Source organism: Amblyomma maculatum, chromosome 2 (assembly GCF_055883805.1).
Source record: "Amblyomma maculatum isolate TAMU_Amacu chromosome 2, ASM5588380v1, whole genome shotgun sequence".
Lineage (NCBI taxonomy): Eukaryota > Metazoa > Arthropoda > Arachnida > Ixodida > Ixodidae > Amblyomma > Amblyomma maculatum.
This window is the reverse complement of record NC_139345.1, coordinates 167,561,991-167,583,294: the sequence shown is the minus strand read 5'-3', so window position 1 is coordinate 167,583,294 and position 21,304 is coordinate 167,561,991. Positions and strand designations below refer to the sequence as shown.

General features: G+C 48.7%; 1 protein-coding gene across 3 annotated transcripts in view; it reads left to right on the top strand.

Moving 5' to 3' along the window:
• The window catches only part of LOC146200387 (uncharacterized), a 69,397-nt gene that overhangs the window by 21,118 nt on the left and 26,975 nt on the right, over window positions 1–21,304 (top strand). For all 3 annotated transcript variants that reach the window (XM_084592937.1, XM_084592936.1, XM_084592935.1), the window contains 2 exons: window positions 10,090–10,141; window positions 18,108–18,175. In XM_084592937.1, the coding sequence (XP_084449063.1) occupies window positions 10,090–10,141; window positions 18,108–18,175 (120 nt within the window). The remainder of the gene's footprint in view (window positions 1–10,089; window positions 10,142–18,107; window positions 18,176–21,304) is intronic.

Here is a 21,304-nt window from a genome sequence, read left to right as displayed (position 1 = left end):
ATGTGATATTGTCGCGTAAACGAGGCCCCTCACAGTTGCGCCGGGGCAGGCTCAGAGTTCAGAAACCGCGTTAGAGCTCAGTCTTGGAACTAGCACACTTCTTCGTTCTCTCACACCTCTGTGCGTCTTCGTCGTCAGCGCATGATACATTAGCCCCCCCCCCCCCCCCTCTCGTTAGAGAAGCATCGGCCCGATGCTACATTGAGGTGGGAGCAGAATAGTACGGTCACTGTTGTCTGGCATGAAAAGGCTTTAGCCAGACCACGTGGACCACTTCAGAACGCTTGGGACGTCGGGGTTCTGGTTCCTCATGAGGGACGACTTCATAGTCCAGATCACCAACGCGTCGAAGAACGCGGTAGGGACTAAAATAAGGGCGCAAGAGTTTTTCACTGAGTCCGCGTCGTCGAATAGGGTACCAAACAGACAAGGTCACCTGGAAGATAATCTTCAGTGCGCCGCCGCAGGTTGTAGCGTTCTGCATCTCGGCCTTGCTGCTGCTGAATTCGCACTCGGGCAAGTTGGCGGGCCTCTTCGGCACGCTGTAGAAAAGAAGCGACATCGTCATTTGGAATTTCGTCTTTATGAGGCAGCATGGCATCGAGCGTGGTCGTCACTTCTCGTCCGTAAATTAGGCTGACTGGAGTCATGTTGCTCGTTTCTTGAACGGCGGTATTATATGCAAATGATACGTAAGGTAATACTTCGTCCCACGTCTTGTGATGGACGTCCACATACATCGACAACATGTCGGCAATGGTCATGTTCAGACGTTCCGTCAGGCCGTTTGTTTGGGGATGGTATGCAGTTGTTCGGCGATGGTTGGTTCACTAAGAATAAGGATATGCTGGATGAGCTGTGCAGAAAATGCTGCTCCTCTGTCTGTAATAAGGACCTCTGGTGCTTCATGTCTGAGGAGAATTTGAAGAACGAAGAATTTCGCAACTTCAAAGGTGATAGCACAAGGAATAGCAGCGGTTTTCGTGTAGTGGTGAGGTAGCCAATAGCTACTATAATGCACCTGTTCTCACTGGTGGATGTAGGGAACGGTCCAAGCAAGTCCATCGCTATTCGCTGGAATGGTCTGAACGGTGTGTAAAGGGCTTTAAAACGCTGGCTGGCTTCAGAGGAGGAACCTTTCGTCGCTGGCAGTCACGGCAAGTTTGAACACAATGCGTGACATCGCTTGACAAACGAGGCCAATAATATCGTGATTTAATTCTGGATAGCGTCCGAGTGACTCCAAGGTGGCCGCTTGTGGGTTCATCGTGACAGGCTTGAGAAATATCGTCCCGTAAGCTTGATGTTACAACAAGTAGGTATTGGCGAGTGTTGGCGGTAAAAGTTTTCTTGACCAGAACGCCGTCACGTAAACACAGAGAGGACATAGTGCAACGAAACGATTTAGGGATCATGCTACTGCCACCTTGAAGAAAGTCGATTACCTGGCGAAGCTCAGGATCGTTGCGCTGACTATTAGCAAAGTTGGCTGTACTGATTGCATTCAGAAATGCTTCGTCATCACCACTTGCGTCCGAACCTGGTTGCACAGGAGCACGAGGCAGACAATTCGCGTCTAAATGCTTACGATCTGACTTGTAGGTTACAGTGATAACATACTCTTAAAGTTGTAGGGTCCATCTTGCGAGACGTGTCTTTGAGGGTTGTCAGCCAACAAAGCGCGCGATGGTTGGTCCCCATTTTAAAGGGTCTGCCGTATCGGTATGGTCAGAACTTCGAAATGAACCACACGAAGGCGAGACATTCCTTCTCAGTGGCAGAATAGTTTGCCTCGGCCTTAGACAATGCGCGACTAGCGTAGGCGATCACACGCTGTTTCGACCGTGCTGTATCTGTACTAGGACAGCGCCCAAGCCGACCTTGCTTGCATCGGTGTGCAGTTCGGTGTCTGCCGTTTCATCGAAATGTGCTAGAACTGGAGGTGACTGCAGACGACGTTGAAGCTCTTGAAATGCTTGCATTTGCTGTTATCCCCACGTGAACGGTATATCAGCCTTGGTAAGAAGTGTGAGGGGGGCGGCTATTTTTCACGAAACGCCGGTAATATGTACATAATCGAAGAAAGCGTCGAACTTCTTTGCCGCGGTGACGCAAAATTGGCTATCGCAACAGTTTTTTTCAGGAGCCGGCAGAACTCCCGCCTGGTTCACGACGTGGCCTTAGAACTTCAGCTCTTCGTAACCGAAATGAGATTTTCGGCTTTCAGAGTGAGGCCAGACGATTGCATGGCGTCTAGTACTGCATCTAGGCGACGAAGACGTTCCTCGAAATTCGGTGCAAATACAATTACGTCGTCTAAGTATACAAGACAAGTCGTCTATTTCAAATCTGCAAGAACGCTGTCCATGAGTCGCTGAAAGGTTGCGGGCGCGAAGCAAAGGCCGAAGGGCATAACTTGGAATTAGTAAGACAGTCAGGCGTAATGAAAGCCGTCTTTTCGCGGTCTCTCTCACCAACCTCTGTCTGCCAGTATGCAGACTTGAGATCCATGGAGGAGAAGTACCTTGTGTTGCACAGACGATCTAAAATGTCATCTATTCTGGGCAAGGGATAAATACCGTTTTTTTTGTAACGTTGTTCAATCCACGATAGTCTACGCAGAAACGGAGTGCGCCGTCTTTTGTTTTTACAAGTACCACAGGTGCAGCCCAAGGGCTGGGGGAAGGTTAAATGACATCATGATCGAGCATTTTTTTTTACTTAGACTGTGATGGCAGTACGTTCTTTTGTGGAACCCGATAAGGCGACTGACGGAGTGGTCGAACTGCTTCGCCTGTAATGACGCGATGCTTTGCAAGGTGCGTTCGGCCAACACGTCCCGATCTGGCAAATGCATCAGAGTAGCGAGTGAGCAGGTTGCGTAGTTTTTCTTGATACTTCGGAGGTAATGCCGAGTTTACGTCGTACCGCGGCTCAGTGTCATAGGATTCTGTTGCTCAAGCGCTGGTTAAACTACGTGCAGAACTGGTGTCAGTTATGGCATCGAGATATGCTACAGGTGTCCCTTTGTTCAGATGTAGATGCTCATTGCTGAAGTTCGTGAAGAGGACATCAGCTTTGCCATTTCAAAAAAAAAACTGCCCTGGCAACTGCAATGCCTCTTTCTATAAGCAGTTTCTGTTTGGTCTCGACGATACCTTCTGTATTTTGCATTGGGAGAGAACCCACGGACACCATAATCCTAGAACGTGGGGCACACTCACATGGTCATCAATAATGTGAAGAGCAGTAGGGAGCATGATACTGGTTTCGATGGCATTCTCAATTGAAAATATTACCGACTGATTCTGCAAATCGATAATTGCCCCGTTTTCCGTTAGAAATTCCATGCCGAGGATGACATCACGAGAACACTGGGCCAACCCGATGAACGTCGCCAGAAAGGTTTGCCTTGTACAGTGATCCTCGACGTGCACACTCCCGTGGGCATAATTAAATGTCCTCCAGCAGTGCGTATTAGTGGGCCATCCTATGCTGCTGCGAACTGTCCACTCAGAAATGAATAATCCGCACCAGTGTCGACGAGAGCGGTGACGTCTGTGCCATCGACTGAGATCTGTAGCTTGGCAGTCTGTGGTGTCGTGCGGCGGCAGTTTCGAGGCCTCCGGTCTCTGCTTCAGCGCTCTGAAGGAGTGGTGATTCGGTGGTCGGCGTCGTGGTTACGTTGGGGATTTTCGGGTTGTTTAGGCATCAGTTCTGCTGGTGTCCGTGTGCAATGAACTTTGGTGTGCGGCGAATAACTGTAGTGCGTTTGTGCAGGATCTTGGAATTTTCGTACTTTAGCAGCCGCACCTTCAGAGGCTGCTGCATCTAGTTTCTCCTACGGGGACTTTACGATTGCCCCTGGCGCCCAGGAGAGCTGTACCTGCGAGGCGACGGCGATCGGAAGCGGCTTGGGCCGGGGTCGGCATGCGAAAGGTATTTTGCAATTTCGCGTGGCCGCTGTCGAGGCAACGGACGACGGGCATAAAGAGGAAACCCACGGAGGCCGAGTTCCCTTTAGGGACAGCGGCGAAACATGTGTCCAGCTTTCCCGCAATGATAGCACAACGGTTGGTTGTCGGGTGTTAGCCAGACATTGGTCCTTCGAAAGCCGCGACGGGTTGCCGGTGCGGGTTGCTCGTAGGACGGCGTCGAAGGCGGCAGGTAGCGGCTGGTGACCACGGCGTAACTCAAAGTCTGGGGTGGCGGTGTAGCGACGGGTGTGGACACAACGGGAGCGAGCACGGCCAGCGATTGTTGTACTTCTTCCCGAATAATGTCAGAAACTTTTGCGACCTGTGGCTGTGGTGGAATCGGCAGGTATTTAGCCACCTCTTCCCGGACTATCGTCCGGATTGTATCACGCAACGGTTTCGTCGAAAACTGTATGGCTTTACTTGCATTGGCGGCGATAATAGACAAACGTTGATACGTTGGTACGTTGATATTGCCGGGCACGCATGTCAAGTGTCTTTTCGATGGTGGTCGCTTCCTTGATGAATTCGTCTACTGTTGTTGGTGGACTTCGCACTAGGCCGGCAAATAACTGTTCTTTAACACCGTGCATCAAAAGGTGCACTTTCTTATCTTCCGACATGGTCGGGTCTGGACGTCGAAAGAGTCGCTTCATCTCTACGGTGTATAGCGTCACACTTTCATTCGTATGTTGTATTCGGCTATTTAAAAGAAGTTCCGCTTTTTTCCATGCGAAGTGTGCTGGTGAACGTGCGCAAGAATTCCACCTTGAATGTGTCTCATGTGCGGAGTCCGGCGTCGTGATTTTCAAACCATGTTCTCGCAGAATCTTCCAGCGCGAAGTAGACATGGCGCATCTTGGAGTCGGCGTTCCAGGCGTTGAAGACAGCCACTTGGTCAAACTGCTCCAGCCAGTCTTCAGCGTCCTCATGGGGCAGGCCGTGGAAACGTGGTGGATCTAGCTGCTGGTTTAGCAAGACCGGAGTTTTCGATACTGGCGGATTCATTGCGCTCACACCAACGTTCCTTGTTAGTTTGTGGCCATAGAGAGGACCGCACTCAGGAGGATGACCTTGCAGTCGGCGACTGCTCTGATGTACTGGGGTCTCTACCTGAGGCGTGCGTCCTGGGCTTGGTTCCCGGCTTGTAGGGGGTGTCCGGTGCATGAAAGTCGTACGCAGAAGCTCCACCAAATGTCGCGTAAACGAGGCCCCTCACAGTTGTGCCGGGGCAGACTCAGAGTTCAGAAACAGCGTTAGAGCTCAGACTTGGAACTAGCACACTTCTTCGTTCTCTCACACTTCTGCGCGTTTTATCGTCAGCGCATGTTACAATATGCATCTAAATAGGTGTTATTGTCAAATGTACATCCGCGGCAAAAATAAACAAAAAAGTCATTATTTGGATGGGATGTGTAGTATGACCTTGCCCTTGGGACCGGTGTCTCACTTATGCTCAGGGGAAGGCGTTCCAGTTCCGGTTTCTAAACGCGTTCTCTGTTTTTGTAAATGGCGCTTTCAATTGCTCACTTCATAGCGAATGGGTCGCAGATATGACGCCACGCCGGTTCACGGTTTTGAAGACTGTGAATTTGGAAGGGGTCGGGACATTGCTCCGCGATTTTCACAACAAGAATGCACTTGGATGCACTATATCTCGAACATGCCCCACACCACATAAAACGGTCCAGCGAGAGAACTAATTCAAACTCTCGACTATATGCATTATCTGAGTAAAAATAGCTACTGGTCGTATTTTCGACGGGTAATGATGACTAGGCTACCGCAAACTTTTCCAGCTTTTTCTTCGTATATCTGAACAGACGATAATCGTCTATTCCTGGCAGCTTGTCGCATTGCATGAATACCCAAAACGCGGTCTATTTTGACTGAATGTTCAAGTTAGGTCTCCGTGTCTTTGTTTCATACACCTCTATCAACCGTTATTTTCAACAGTTCGCTAATGCAAGCACGAATCCCAATAATCACACAAGCGGGCGTGACCTCAGGGCTTGACGACTGCGTATTTCTTCACTTCTTCACTTCTGATTTCCTGGCGTACTGCTAGGAAATCAGAAGTGTCAGAGGACAGGGCCAGGAAACATAATTAAGTATCTCGGATACCGATACAAGACGCAGAACCTAAATCGATTGTCCATACAGATACTCGATAATGTACCGTCGGTAGTCTGATAAATTACTGAAATATCGAATATAATAAAAATAGTATCGTGATTAGCGAAGTTTACATCACCGGAAATCTTAATATAATACAGCTGGTAGTATCGTTAGTGATTATAGATAGATTCCTAAAGCGCACTTTTAAAGTGAAAACCTCAAATCGTTAAGTTTTAAGATAGCATCCGGAGGTACAGAAAATAAGTGCATTGTGTCCACGCCAGGACTCGGAACTACCACTCTCCTGTGGCCAACCTAGTGAGCGAACCACTAATCTACACCGATGTCCTGATAATGAGTCCATAACTCTCCTTATCTGGCGTAAGAACGCCGAATGACTTTGAGGGTGGGACAACATTGACGTTGCGAAGAAGGGAAATGTCAGTTCTGGCACGAAAGAAGCCCACCGCTGGAGGAATTGTCATCGACGGCAACACGACCGCAGCGACTCGGCCGCCTAGTGTTCGTAGTCAGGCGGGCTCAGAGCTTCCTCCCCCACCGATGTGGCGGACGACGCACCGCGGTTCCTAGTCACGGGCGAAGAATCCTGCTTGTCGTGACCTCCGCTTGCAAATGGATTTGAAGTATGTGTACTGTGGTTATTGAATTGTTTACTGGGAGAGTTCGATTGTATAGAGGGAATGAAAGATACACAAATGTTTAACCCTACGTCCAACTAGGCTCTTTACTTCACATGCTTAGAAATTTCTAAACAGTCCGTAATTTTTTTCTGAAACGTCTTAAACGAATCCGACCACACGGATTTCATGAAGCTCCGCTGCCTGCGCAGTTGGCCTAGTTAGAAAGTTGTTGTTAAGCAACCTAGCAAAAATTATTTAACCTGAGGGTCGTCGTACGAACTGATCTGAGAGCACTTGGTACATAAGAATAACCCTGAAACTTTTTCGATTGCTTTTCTTTTGTAACATTACGTTGGTTGGTTTGTGGGGTTAAACGTCCCAAAGCGACTCACGTTATGAGACGGAGGACTCCGGAAATTTCGACCACCTGGGGTTCTTTAACGTGCACTGACATCGCACAGCACACGGGCGCCTTGCTTTTCGCCGCCATGGAAAAGCGGCCCCCGAGGACGGGATTCGATCCCGCGTCCTTGGGAACAGTAGTCGAGCGCCGTAACCACTGCGCCACCCCGGTGAGGCTGCAACATTACGTACAGCTAGAAGCAATATGACGGAGAACACGGGAGCGCGTGACCTTCACGCTTTCAAATGCGCTGTCCCCGACAGGCGATAAGAATCAGTGGTAAAGACACATCCAAAGTGAGCTTGGTCGGCTGCTCTTTCGGAACATACCTTTGGTGCCATCCATTCTCGTCTTGTGTTGGTGGCAGTGCTTTGCAAAGAGCGGAAGCCACGCGCTCTCATGTTCCCTTTAATATTGCTTCTAGCTTCACGTACTTACCGGTTGCCTCTGCCTTTGATCAGTGCTAAACGGTGCAAGCTGCGCGCACTTGGGGAACCAGACAGCTATTATGCCACTACTGCGATAAACGACTTTTGAAGTGAGCATTCTTTGTTAAAAGGTACAACCCAAGTGAAAAAACCCTACGAGTCACAATAACCTCATACAGATTTCTTATACCAAACTTATACTAAACTCATACAAATCTCATTCAATATATCATCATTCAGATTGTATGATATCTCTATGAGCTTAGTATAAGGAATCTGTATGAGGTTATTGTGACTCATACGGTCTCTTCGCTAGGCAAGGAAAACAACAAACAGAAAAATGGCTGAATGTTTTATTAGGGTAAATGTATCTGTCACAGTTGCTTGCAGCTATTAAGTAATGGCATTCGCTCATAGTGGCCTCGCGATAAGGGCTTGCTATAAGCGAGACAAATGAGAAATATCTGTCTACAGTAGCAGACGAGCCCATCGCAATACTTCATTTCATGAAGGCGCCTTTTATCAAACCTAGCCGCGTCAATTCGAGAATCCTGAAAGTAGTTAAGCAAGTTAACTTTATTTATAGCGCCGCTTCAGAACTACGGTTGGTTGCAGCACTTTTTTCTCCAAATTAAACGGACACGTCAGCGGATGCAATTGATGATCCCGGCACTGATGAGCCCACTGAGCCGCGGTGAAAGAATGCGTAGCCTTTGTCATGATGAGAGAGTCAAAGGCTTTTGCTCTAAGCTTACGGCACAGTACAAGCTTAGCTGCTGCCAAGATTTTGCAATCGCATGAGCGAACGCCGCCAGTCAAAATTATAGCTTAAAGCAGCCAAAAAATTTGTAGATTCTTTAGTACAGGGTATTTTTAAAATACACGATACACTAAAAATGTGCCCCGCCGGGGTGGCGCAGTGGTTAAGGCGCTCGACTAGTGTTCACAAGGATGCGAGATCACATCCCGGCCTCGGCGGCCGCTTTTCTGTGGAGGCGAAAAGCAAGGCGGCCGTGTTCTGTGCGATATCAGTGCACGTTAAAAAACCCTAGGTGGTGGAAATTTCCGGAGTACTCCACTACGGCGTCTCTCATAGCCTTAGTTGCTTTGGGACGTTAAACTCCACAAACCAAGTCAAACCTAACTAAAAATGTATTTTCGATTCCGGTACTCCAATGCTTCGATTTTCAGTCAGAGATACCTAATGCTGATACAAAAAATTACCGACGATTACGTTACTTCCTAATGCGAAATTTGAGCGCAGCAAATAAGCTGTTTCACCTTTTCGATAGATTGAGGCAAAGAAATCGAGCAACACATGTATGCGTTATCACAGAATTTTTTTTTTATTTTTCACACGTATTCCTTTAACAAAGACTCCACTAACAGTTCTTGACAGTCATGAAGGAAGCTTTGTGGGCGGAGAAATAGACTGATATATCTTCGACTTGGTACACCAATGCTTGATTCTCAAAGACGAGATCTATACAAGTGCCTCGCGAGGTTGTCACAGCCGTGGGACGCGTTACGAGCGAGAGGAACGGTATGTTCTCCCGCATAAGTGTGAAGAAATTCCTGTTTGTCTTTATGTCAACATTCGTCTCGCTCATGGCTCAGAAAGAACTGGCAGATAATTTCGCAGTGGCGAACGGCAGCGGCAATTTCGGCTCGGGTGGTGCACATATACAGATCCGCCGCCACCGATCTGGCTCTCTGATTGCCACCGAACAGGGGTTGCATTGGAGGAGGAGCGAAGAAAGGAATTAAGTTCGAGCCGGCGCTTTGACAACCGGAGACTCGCAGGAAGAGGGGGAGGGGGGCGGCGTGTACACCCAGCGGCAAACGATGGGGGCAGAAGCGCGCGCAGCAAGCGGACAACGCGATAAAGGGAGGAGGGAAGAGATAGCAGCGACTGACTGATGCTGCTGACGCCGATAGTGAGTCAACCCCAGCTGCGGAGTTGGTTTCAGGGACAACGCCGCCGATGCCGACGCAAACAATATGATACCCTCGCTTCCGCAGCGCCAAGAACCAGGTCTAGCCGTGGGAAGGTGGTCACGTATTCGTCGACGTGCCGGGGCCTACGTGAAATAACCGGCGCGTCGGCAACTGAAGAGCACCCTATCCGCCACACAGGAACAGGGGGGGGGGGACCCTCCCCTCCTCTTTCTGCATGGCGGCGACGGTGTTCTATGCAGTCACGTTATCTTGACTCTCTAGCAGCGTCAGCGGCATCCAGCGGTATCAGTCGGTCGCTGCTAGCGCTGGGGGGATGAAAGGGGGCCGGAGCTGGTTACGAGGCCGACGCCGACGCGAAACTTAAGAACGGACGTCAAAGAACTGCGCTCTAAAAATAATATAGGAAGATAGTAGCTTCGATATGGCCCATGACTGGTGGAGTATGAGACCAAAAACATTCTCGCCACTACTTGGTCAAACTGCCCATTATGCCCCGTTGCTGTTTTCCACAGATGCCACACTGATATGTTTAAAGGTTTGCTCTTTGACTCCTTTCTTTTCAGATGTGCCTTACTCGGTTTTCGTCTGGGCCTACATGGACACAAAAAGCAAGCTGTGAGTTTGGATGCATTTTCCCCTTAGTGTTATATAACGCACAGAAATAAAGCTTTCTGTGCGCTGCAAAGGGACGCTGCAAAGGCCAAACCATCATGATATACTGACTAGTGGCAAAGTTCAAATCTTAAGATTAATAGATGCGTTGGGTTTACCGCCCCTTAAAGTTAATACTCTAGTTTTTGATTGCTGGTATACTTGGCAGCGAAAACAGCGGAAGCACCATTTGTATTATTCTGCACTGCGCAAATAAATCCTTTGAAATTGCAGCGGGCGTTCAATCTACTACATTGTACCCCAACATGCGGTTTCTTGAAAACGGGAGTTCTTTCAGGGCTATTATAGATAGGGTCTGAAGAAGGGTTTGCAGTGTTCCAGCTTGTTTACTGTGTAGGTTAAAATGCAGGCTCATTCATCGGAGTAGGGTAACAATTTAAAATATCAACATGTTTTATGGAGACTGCACTGGCACTCAGCTTGAGCAGTGCCGCTTATCTAAATGGCATTTTATCTGATAGAGATAAAATGAGAAAGTAATCACAGCGTATTATAATTGTAAGCCCGGAATTTTCTGTGAAAAGGATGTGGAGCATGATGAAAAAGTACCTTTGACGTTTTATGGGAAATTCAAACTTTTGTGGGTCGGCTCTGTTTCTTTAACGGAGAATAAAGGCCCGCGAGGTTATAAAGCTATTATTCTCGCCCGTCAAACCGCATTTGCCATTATATGTGTATTCGGCATCGTACCTTGCGAAATGTACTTGCGCTCTATAAGTGCAGCGCTTCTAGCCTGGAGGGGATATGAGGGAGCTTCCCTGGCCGTCGCTGGGCGAAGACGGTCGCGTGTAATCAGTAGCTTTCGGCCCCCATGCCGATTGTTCTGTTTTGTACTGTTATGACCGTGCATGGTCCGCCCTTGCGCGTACTATTGTTCGCCTGTGGGCATGGATATGTGCTGTGGATATGTGCTGTTGGTGCAAGGGCTCTAAGTGAGCCTGTTTCCATGAATCTTTTTGTGTGAGCCTGCTTTGCTTTGTCGAGACCCTGCAAATGCCAAATTGGCCCTGTCAAGGGAACCTCAAGAAAAGTACAAAGAAATGTCGCCCTGTGGGAAATAGCCGGAAGTGCTTTGTTCAACTGTTCAACCTTCCCGTCGAGAGGCGCTTTTGTGAAGTGAGGAATGCCTATTGTCCAAAGGAGACGACAGAGTGACACGTCCGCTGACGTACAGGACAAGAAAGGAGCATGACGAATAAGGCCATTAGAGGAATTCCCGGGAATGCAGGAAAGATTTGCAATTGCCGGATAGGGACAATGCTGGGAGCAGTATGTGGCGCGCACGTGCACTTGGGTTTCTGAGAAGGAAATCCACTTGCCGGAACCACCATATCGGATCTTTGCTGAAGAATAGAAATGTACCTCCTTGCCGTTCCCAAGCTCTACCCGCCAACAAGTGACCACGCCCAACGAAACAATACCGGACCAGTCAGTGCATCAGACCATCAGTGCAGTGATGTGTTCGATTGGATGCCGATATCTGAGGGGCGTGCCCTGGAACTGGTTGGTCAGCATCTTCAGTGAGGGGCTGGACATATGGGGTTTTAAGGACGTTGCAGAGCACGAAATGACGCTCTGAGCCCTGGGTAAACGGCTCATCCAGACGCTTCTCGCTATGAACTCTTAACTCTTGCCATTTTGCTGATATACCCTTTTTTTCATGTAAATAAGTTTTCTCAAAGTGCCATTAAACCTGCTTGTATATATTTTACCAACTTCCTTGTATATATTTTACCTTGTATGTATTTTACCAACGCTACTAAGCCCAGGGACGAGAGTTACCCTGAATTCCTGTACAATTTAAGAGTCAATTTGGGCGAGTGGCTAAAGAGCACTGATTCTTACAGTGATAGGGACGCTGTAGTTGAGCGAATTCTTTTGGAGCAGTTTTATAACTGCCTCCCAGAAAAAGAATGAAATTGGTTACAGGACCGAGGCGAGATTAAGTTGGCAACTGAAGCTGCCGAACTCATTGAGGAGTACGCTTCGCGCCGACAATTCAGCAACCCAGCAGTGGATAGGCCCCGCAATCCCACGTTGAGTGTGAATAACTGTCAGGAAAGGCACTTTGCTAGAGTTGCAAACGTAGAAAGGAAGGTTTCTTCAGGCAAACTCCCTAAAAAGGACGGCAGTGAGAAAAGTGGGAGAGTGACCAACGCGCAGAACACAAAGAATAAGCTTGAGGCTAGGAAGCCGCTCACATGCTTTAGGTGTAATGAGCAGGGTCACATTGCCGTCAACTGCCGGAAAGAAAAGATAGCTTTCTCGTATGTCAGTGACTGCGATGAAAATATGCAGCTTTTGGAACCCTACCTGCATGACCTTGTAGTCAACGGGAAGCCTTGCAAGGTACTGCGCGATTCGGCCGACACGATGGATGTTGTCCATCCGGCGTATGTGTCGCCTTCCGACTATACAGGACAGTGTGCATGGATCCGCCAGGTAGTGGAAAAACAGAGTGTGTGCTTGCCAATCGCGAACGTGGTCATCGAGGGCCCTTTCGGCGAGTTAACAACCGTGGCTGCCGTTTCAGGAAAGCTTCCTAAGTGCTATCCGTATTTGTTTTCCAACAAATCGGACATGCTGCTGCGAAAGAGGGGCATCCTTTTCGGAGACAGAGTTGTGCAAGCCTTAACACGTTCAAAGGCGCGACAACTAGCTACACTGCTCATTCCAGAAGAATCCACAGCGGAGGAAACGGCAGTTAAAACAGTGGTCGATGCGGAAGATAGCGGGTCAGAAAACTTTGAGAGCGAGGCATCTCAGATAAGTCAACTTGAACGTGAGCTTGATGAGACGCGAAACGAGGACGTTTTTGAGAGTAACCTCTTGCCGCCAGTGTCTATTAATCTCACGAGACTTCTAAGTGGAACCCGAGAGGACTTAGCTATGGAGCAAGCCAATGATCCCAAGATACAGGAGATAAGGTAGCGCCACCGCGCCACTAAGACAGCAAAGAATATTTCTTTCGAGATGAGAAAGGGAGTGCTGTATCGCTTATTCAAGGATAAGCGCGGAGTAGAGCGGGACCAATTAGTCGTTCCCCAAAAGTACCGCGAAGACTTACTGCGACTTTCCCATGGCAGCTCGTGGTCATGTCACCTTGGAATAAGGAAAACAAAGCATAGGCTGTTGCAAGAATACTATTGACCTGGATGTTTTAAGGACACGGAAAATTTTGTGCGGTCATGCGACACGTGCCAGCGAGTAGGAAAGGCGCAAGATAAGTGGAAAGCTCTGATGGTGTTAGTACCAATCATTACCGAGCCGTTTCACGGGTTAGTAATAGATGAAGTTGGGCCACTTCCTGTGACAGAGTCAGGGTACCGTTATATACTCACTATGTTATGCCCAGCCACAAAGTTTCCAGAGGCTGTTTCGCTGCGCGAGGTGACGTCCGAGAGTGTAGTGAATTCGCTGCTGTCAGTGTTTGCACGAGTTGGATTCCCTTCCGAGGTCCAAAGTGATCAGGGTAGTGTTTTCCCAGGTGTCCTCACCGCCTCATTTCTCGAGCGATGCGGCATTAAGGTAGTGCACAGCTCTATCCACCATCCGCAGAGCAACAGCGTAGAAAGATGGCATTCTGTTCTCAAAGGCGTCCTGAGGGGACTGTGCTATGAAAACAAGCGCGAATGGGATACCTGCCTGGCAAGGGCGACCGTGGACTACTTGGGTCACAATGTAGGTCAAGGTTTCAGGAAACCCAGCGAGATTAAGATTTCTGCGGTAGCAGACTACCCGCGGCCGAGCACAAAGACGGAAATTCTAGCATTCCTGGGGCTGACGGGATACTACAATCACTACATCCCTAACTATTCAGCTTTGGCTAGCCCTCTGACCGACGCTCTCCGCAAGACAGAACCGACAAATGTAGTCTGGGACGAACAAAAGGAAGCCTCCTTCGTAAACCTGAAGGCTGTGCTGATTAGCCGCATGGTATTGCGAGCTCCAGACTATGACAGAGAATTCACGGTCCAGTGGGATACAAGTGATCGAGGGCTAAGTGCTGTTCTCTGCCAGAGAGATGACGACGGTAATGAGCAGCCGGTGCTCTACCTGAGCAGAAAACTGAGTTCTAGAGAGAGGGCTTATTGCGCGTCAGAGAAAGAGTGCGCTTGCATTGTATGGGCCATTCAAAAATTGCAGTGCTATCTTGGAGGGGTAAAATTCACCGTAGAGACGGACCATTGTCCCCTGGCTTGGCTGCAAACTGCGACATCGAAGAACAGTCGCCTTCTGAGGTGGAGCTTGATTTTACAGCAGTACAATGTTGAAATAACCTACAAAAAGGGGAAGTTAAGTGGGAATGCGGACGCGCTTAGCCGCTGTTTCTAAGCGGTCCGAGGTGCTCCTCATCATGTATCCAAATTGATACTCAGGTTCTTTTTTTTTTCGTGCGCTTGTATATGTGTGACTATGTAAAGCAGCACGTTTGGTTTTCTAGGCATACGTGAGTCCTGAACGTCTTGAGTGTGGGCTTTTCTCGGACAACGATGGCAGTTTTCTTTTCACCTGGTCTCTTCAGACGGGAGCCGTGTGCTTGTTTAGACATGTGGTTGAGTTTCAGAGACAGCTCAAGCAATTTGGCCTACGACAATCAAGACAACGCGACAAGCAACAGCGAGCTTCAAGCGTTCATGTGCAGGCCATAGGGAACCAAAGCTGGAGTTTGCTCCGCGATGCCAGCGCTCGGTTTCCAGCGGAGCGGAGAGGAACTACAAAACCTACGCGCATCCGCGCCCGCGCTGTGCGCGGCTGTCTGCGGAGTCTGCGCAGCCCGCTCGCTCGGGAGCGCCTGCTACAGGCAGCCGCACGTGCGCGCGGAGCGGGAGAAGGAGAGTGAGGACGAGGGGGGATGGTCGTGCGTCTGTGCGCGCAAAGCCGGCGCTCTTTGCCAGTGGTGTTTCTTATTCTTGCTTTTTTCTGTGCCCCGGCTGGCATAGAGGCTGGCTGGAGGCACGCTTTTTATCGGTGCTTTCGAAAGTGAGAAATTATGACTAATTGATCATCGCGGACATTGTTTTCTAAGAGCGCTTGCTGGCAGGCTCAGACAAAAAAAAGACGAACGTTAATTCGGTACTCGAAGGCAGAGGCAAGCGCAGGTATTTTAAAGGACTTGAGGCGGCACCTCTTGATGTCTCTTCCATGTTGTTCAGAGAATGAAGGGTACAGCCTTCTCGTTGAGAATTGATACGCGTGTACACAGCGACGAGTGCTCCGGGCGCTGGTTGGGGAGCTTCCTTTCCATTTGTGACTGCTCACTTGAAAGAGGCCTATTCAACTCTTTGGGGACAGACGTTTTAGGCGATGCTGCCGGCGCCGTGGTGCCTTCTTTCGGCGCGTTTAGGACGCGTTCCCTACAAAGGCACAAAGCATGCCGCCTTACCCTTTGGTTCCTGCTGATAGCGGTCAGGGGGAGTTCGCTGCTGTGGCGCTGCCATCCGAAATCAATGACTTATCTACCTTTAACGATGAGAGGTTCCTTAACGACCTGGATCACTGACGAGAAGCCGAGGCATGCCGTTTTTTCGGCAGTTTCCTCTCTGCGCGAGACGAAGAGCGAGGAAATGCCCGACGACTTTTCATGCAGGCGGTGACATCTCCCCAAGTAAACCTTTGTATTTTTAATTCCACAGCTACGCTGTGCAATCCCTAGTTCAGTTATCTCCTCTAGCGAATGCGAAGTTTTGAGCTTCCGAAGCAAGATCGCGTATGAGGATAGAACGATTAACGTGTGTTTTCCCTTTATAAGCGCTGAATGATGGCATCAATGACATATATCTGTTTCTTGAGGTCCACTTGGTTCCGCGATGGCTGCTGCGGCACCGCCAGTTACAGAGGTGCGAGATACAAGCGGTACGAGATACCTAAAAAAAAAGCGACAACCATCGTTTCAACACGAAAGAGAGAAAGGAGAAAAACACTTTCACGAGTTTTCCGAAAAAGCGCGCCGTCACTTTTTCATTCCAGTTTTTTTTTCTTGCCCCCTTTGTTGGAGCGCGACGGCGGCCAGAATGCGGCCGGAGGAGGAGAGAAAAAACCGAGCGCGCCCGCGCAAACACGTGCTGGAAAGCAGCGCGGAGCAGACGACAGCATGCTTTGCTATGCGGCGGGGAGCAGACGACGCGGCCGCACTGCGCGGAGGTTTTGACGGGGTCTCCAAGGAGGGCGCTGACGCACAGAGCGGCGCAGCGCCCCCTGGCCCCCTATTCTCCCCTATTAAGTCGTCTCTTCATGCAGCAGCTGCGACTGCTGCCCTCCATGACTCTCCTGGCGGGGGAGGAGGCTGTTATGACCGTGCATGGTCCGCACTTGCGCGCACTATTGTTCGCCTGTGGGCATGGATATGTGCTGTTGGTGCAAGGGCTCTAAGTGAGCCTGTTTCCATGAATCTTTTTGTGTGAGCCTGCTTTGCTTTGTCGAGACCCTGCAAATGCCAAATTGGCCCTGTCAAGGGAACCTCAAGTAAAGTACAAAGAAATGTCGCCCTGTGGGAAATAGCCGGAAGTGCTTTGTTCAACTGTTCAACCTTCCTGTCGAGAGGCGCGTTTGTGAAGTGAGGAATGCCTATTGTCCAAAGGAGACGACAGAGTGACACGTCCGCTGACGTACAGGACAAGAAAGGAGCATGACGAATACGGCCATTAGAGGAATTCCCGGGAATGCAGGAAAGATTTGCAATTGCCGGAAAGGGACAATGCTGGGAGCAGTATGTGGCGCGCACGTGCACTTGGGTTTCTGAGAAGGAAATCCACTTGCCGGAACCACCATATCGGATCTTTGCTGAAGAATAGAAATGTACCTCCTCTCTGTTCCCAAGCTCTACCCGCCAATAAGTGACCACGCCCAACGAAACAATACCGGACCAGTCAGTGCATCAGACCTCAGTGCAGTGATGTGTTCGATTGGATGCCGATATCTGAGGGGCGTGCCCTAGAACTGGTTTGTCAGCATCTTCAGAGAGGGGCTGGACATAGGGGGTTTTGAGGACGTTGCAGAGCACGAAATGACGCTCTGAGCCCTGGGTAAACGCCTCATCCAGAAGCTTCTCGCTATGAACTCTTAACGCTTGCCATTTTGCTGATATACCCTTTTTTTCATGTAAATAAGTTTTCTCAAAGTACCATTAAACCTGCTTGTATATATTTTACCAACTTCGAAGATTCAATCCTTCATCAACCCGAAGTCTCTGCACGCTACCATTGGAAGGCCAGGTCGACTTAGTCCCAGCGTCACGACAGTACCATGACTGTTAACGATGTATAAAGTGGCCTTTTGCTCACTTCATATCGTGGACTCGGAGCAATGATATCCGGATCCGAATAGCGGCAGATCATTCTCGTTCTTTATAAGGAGCTCAGAAGTAGAGAGGTTATTGGAATGAGCAGGAATTCAAGTGCCTCTTGGTTCTCTTCGTTTTTAGTGTCCTAGAGAATGTCTTTTGTTCAACGCCTCAAGAATCAATGATAATAAAAGAACCATATATCATTGAATAACACTGAATATTTCTTTAAAGCTGTATGCGTTCTCATTTGTCATATAATCACAGTTATATACCATTATTTGAAGTACTTTCCGAGAGTGTAACACTGCTTTTAAAAACTGTGAAAAATGTTTGTAATGATTGACCGTTTGAAGGCAAAAGTTTTTTCTGCAGGTAATTTAATCTTTAATTTTACACCATTGGCATTCGTTTTCAACGTCATTTTAAATGGGTTATTTGTTGCCATCGAACTTTCAATTCAAAATATTTACATAAGCGAAAATGTGATATTCGCATAACGTTGTAATATAAGTGTAGGCAACAATCTTCTCAGAGAAGTTTTCTGGCGAAATTCATTCTAAAGAAGAAGAGAAACGGGATTTCTCTTCTAAGTGTTTATTATTATTTACAATTTGTTTTCTCCAGACCCTTCAATATCCCCATATATGGATTCAGGATAATGCGCGAGCTTTTCAAGGCCTTCGACTTTCGCAGTAAGTTTCAGCAGCCTTCCTACCAGCGATGCTAGCACGGTACACGCATTCTGTGTTCATAAAATGATTAGTTATGTAATTGTTACGCTCATGAGATGTATTACTGCTGGAGAAACATGAAAGCCCTTTGCACTCTCTTGATTATAAAGACTGACTGAATGACGGTTAATTGTTGCTTAATACTGAAGGCCCCGCCTTCTAGAGGACGGGTACGCGAGCCATGGTTTCTATAGAAGAGTGCTCTACGCTGTCTGAAAACGACGGTTTATTCCGGATAAACAAAAAAAATCTCCTTTCCAAGGCACAATATCGGTCACTGCAGCGCAGCGAAGCATACGATTGACAGTCGCAGTCAGGTTTACAGGCCGTGGGGCTGGGTGGGCATGTACACCTGCACACCCGAAAGGGTTTAGGTCGGCGTCTTTAGAGCGTGTTTTTTTTTTTAACGGCTCCTCGAGTCGGCCCCACCTCAATTGTTCGGCCGTCGCAAAACTTTGGGGCAAATGCTGCTTGCAGAGGGCCGCCGGGCACGGAAGTGAAACCAAGCCGGCAGGAAAGACCTTGGCAGGAGGCGCGCGCTCGGCGACGTGGTCTGCGTGTCGCGCTCCCCGTGCATTGTCCGCACGCTGTGGTTTTGGTCCTTCTGGAGAAGCCGCCAGGGATGGTCGGAGAGAGTAGCATGGGGAATGCTACGGGCCTAAAGGCGCATGATTCGGCGCGCCTAAAGGGGACGCTTAATTGCTTCTTTCCTTTTCTTTTTCCTTCGGTCACCTTCCGCCGATGGCTCTTAGCTTTTAGTGAGCACCGTTGGTGGCCGCTGCGTTTGAACGTATTTGTTTGTTCATTTTCATTTTTTTCTTTTTTTTTTTGCTGTTGGGACAGTGAAATGCATGCTGTGCTCATGAGGGGTGTGGCAGCGTGCCATTGGTCATTTTGAACTTGAAATAATCCATTGATTGGCCTTTGTAAAACGCGCTCCTTATTGGGCACTGAAATGCTGTGCGAGTTGATTTAGGGATGTGTTCTTGGCGTCAAAGGGCAGGGGAGACTTGGAACTCAGACTTAGAGCAGAGCAAAACGCAATGCGACGCGGACAGCGCAATGCGACGCGCCCAAAGGGTTCCGAGTGGTAAAGCGAACATTGCCTGTCGCGTGGCAGCAACCCACGAAAAAAAAAAAAAAAAAGCCTAACCCGTCTCCGGAGGCACCGCTTCAGTCTTCGTCTGTCCGTGTATGTACAGCCACCGTGATTTTTAACATAGGTCGAGCGTTAACAAAACTGCTGGCCAGCGCTTTATAACAGCGATAAGCTTGCAACATGGCTAGAGTACGCGCAAGGGCACGGAGATAGAGAGCGCTGTTTGCTACACAGGCCCTGCCACAATATCTGTTCGCGAAAACCCGAGGGGCAGTAGAACAGATGCGCATGAATATGATATCACACTTATATATGATTTCCATATTTCTTTTTCCATTAGGGGTGGCCGCGCTGGCGAGGTAGAGTTAAGATGAAAATAGAAGAAAGCAAAAAGGAAATACTGCAGCAAGTGGAAAACATTGCCTGAAAACCTTCTGGTTGAGGGGTCCTCTGTGAGGTGGAACACGGTGAAAGAGGCGCAATGCAAAGCACGTGTGCCCTACCTCAGGTCGCCTTCAGATGCTTTTTATGACCATATACTGGGGCAGGGCATGCGTCCTCGTGATCCCAACAGCTAACTAGACGACGCTGTACAATGTTGCGCGTGCGCGAACTCTCGCCGTGTTTCACGCTCATCGCCGTTATAAGGCGCTGAGCAGCAGTTTACTCGACGATAGCGTTATATTATTAAAAATCAGGGTGGCTGTACGTCAGCCTGGCCCGTGGCACTCGCCGGCCACGCAACTGCCCCTCGCAGGGCTCAGGCCAGGAAAAATCCCCGAGCCTTGCTTCCGATGCACTTATCTATACGCTCGTTCCACGCCGATAACGTGCCGCCCCTGCGATTTGGCAGCTCGCGCACGCGCAGTAGCGCTGCCAGGGCAGCACGTTTCTTTTTGAAACTCTAAGAGGTCCGCAGGCCCAAACACTCGGACTATAACCGGCGATGGCGCTAAAGATTACGAACAGAATTTGTTTTGTGCTTAGAGTGGTTGGTAAAAGAACTTCTGGTACGCAGAGTACAGTGTAGGCGTAGATTTCCCTTATATTACTATGGTGGCGTCAAAGTACGCGCCAACATTTTTGACCGCAAAGTAAACCATAAGATTAGAAATGGCTGCGATAACAAGACAACAAACCCTTAAAAGTAACAGAACAAAAAGCTATAGTCAAGGAAAATGTCTCAGAAACCTTGCCTGTGCGTTTTCATAGGTTGTCGCCATGGAATGTTTGGTACAGTGTGTCGTCAATCACAGTTGATAAAGTGTACACTGTCTTGTTAACAGTACATCATGCTTTAATTTTATGCTTTGCTCACTACCTATGCATGTGCAAGCTGTAAAATAGATTTTATCTATTATGACACGCGTTGCCTGGTAGTTTTTATGAGGCTACGTTTTATGACCACAGTCATGCCGGTTACTCTTTTTTTTTTCAGCTCGCTGTTTCATGATTCTCCACGTGCTGAACGGCAGTAGCAGCTATCTCCTTATGAAGGATATCTCGCGTCTACTCCTTACTGCTCAAACTAAACGTTGACCACTATACTCCACCTCAATAGTTTCTTGCAGCACACTGCCATAGTTGGATGAATGGAGAAGCGACGGGCTGCGGCTGCTGTCATGCCAGTATGACATCTATATATGGCCCTTTAAGGTTATTTTCAGTGCGAACTCTCCAAGGGCTGTTTTAAATAGAACTTTCACGTTAAATAGAACTTTATTACGCGTTTTTTTAAGTTAAGTATACCAGAACCTTGCTTGAGTCAAGTCGTCGTTGTTACTGCAATTTGCAGTCCGTTTACTGCTCATAAACATCGCATCGGGTTTTGTTGTTCTCAAATGACCTACAGTGACATTCACGAGCAATAAATGACCGCTATACTTTATTTTGAGGGATGATGCGTCTGGTAATTCAGGATAAGTCACGCTGTAGGCTTGCGGCTCGCTGTGGGTGCTCACCTCCTGAATGAGAGACGTTTCCCTAAATAC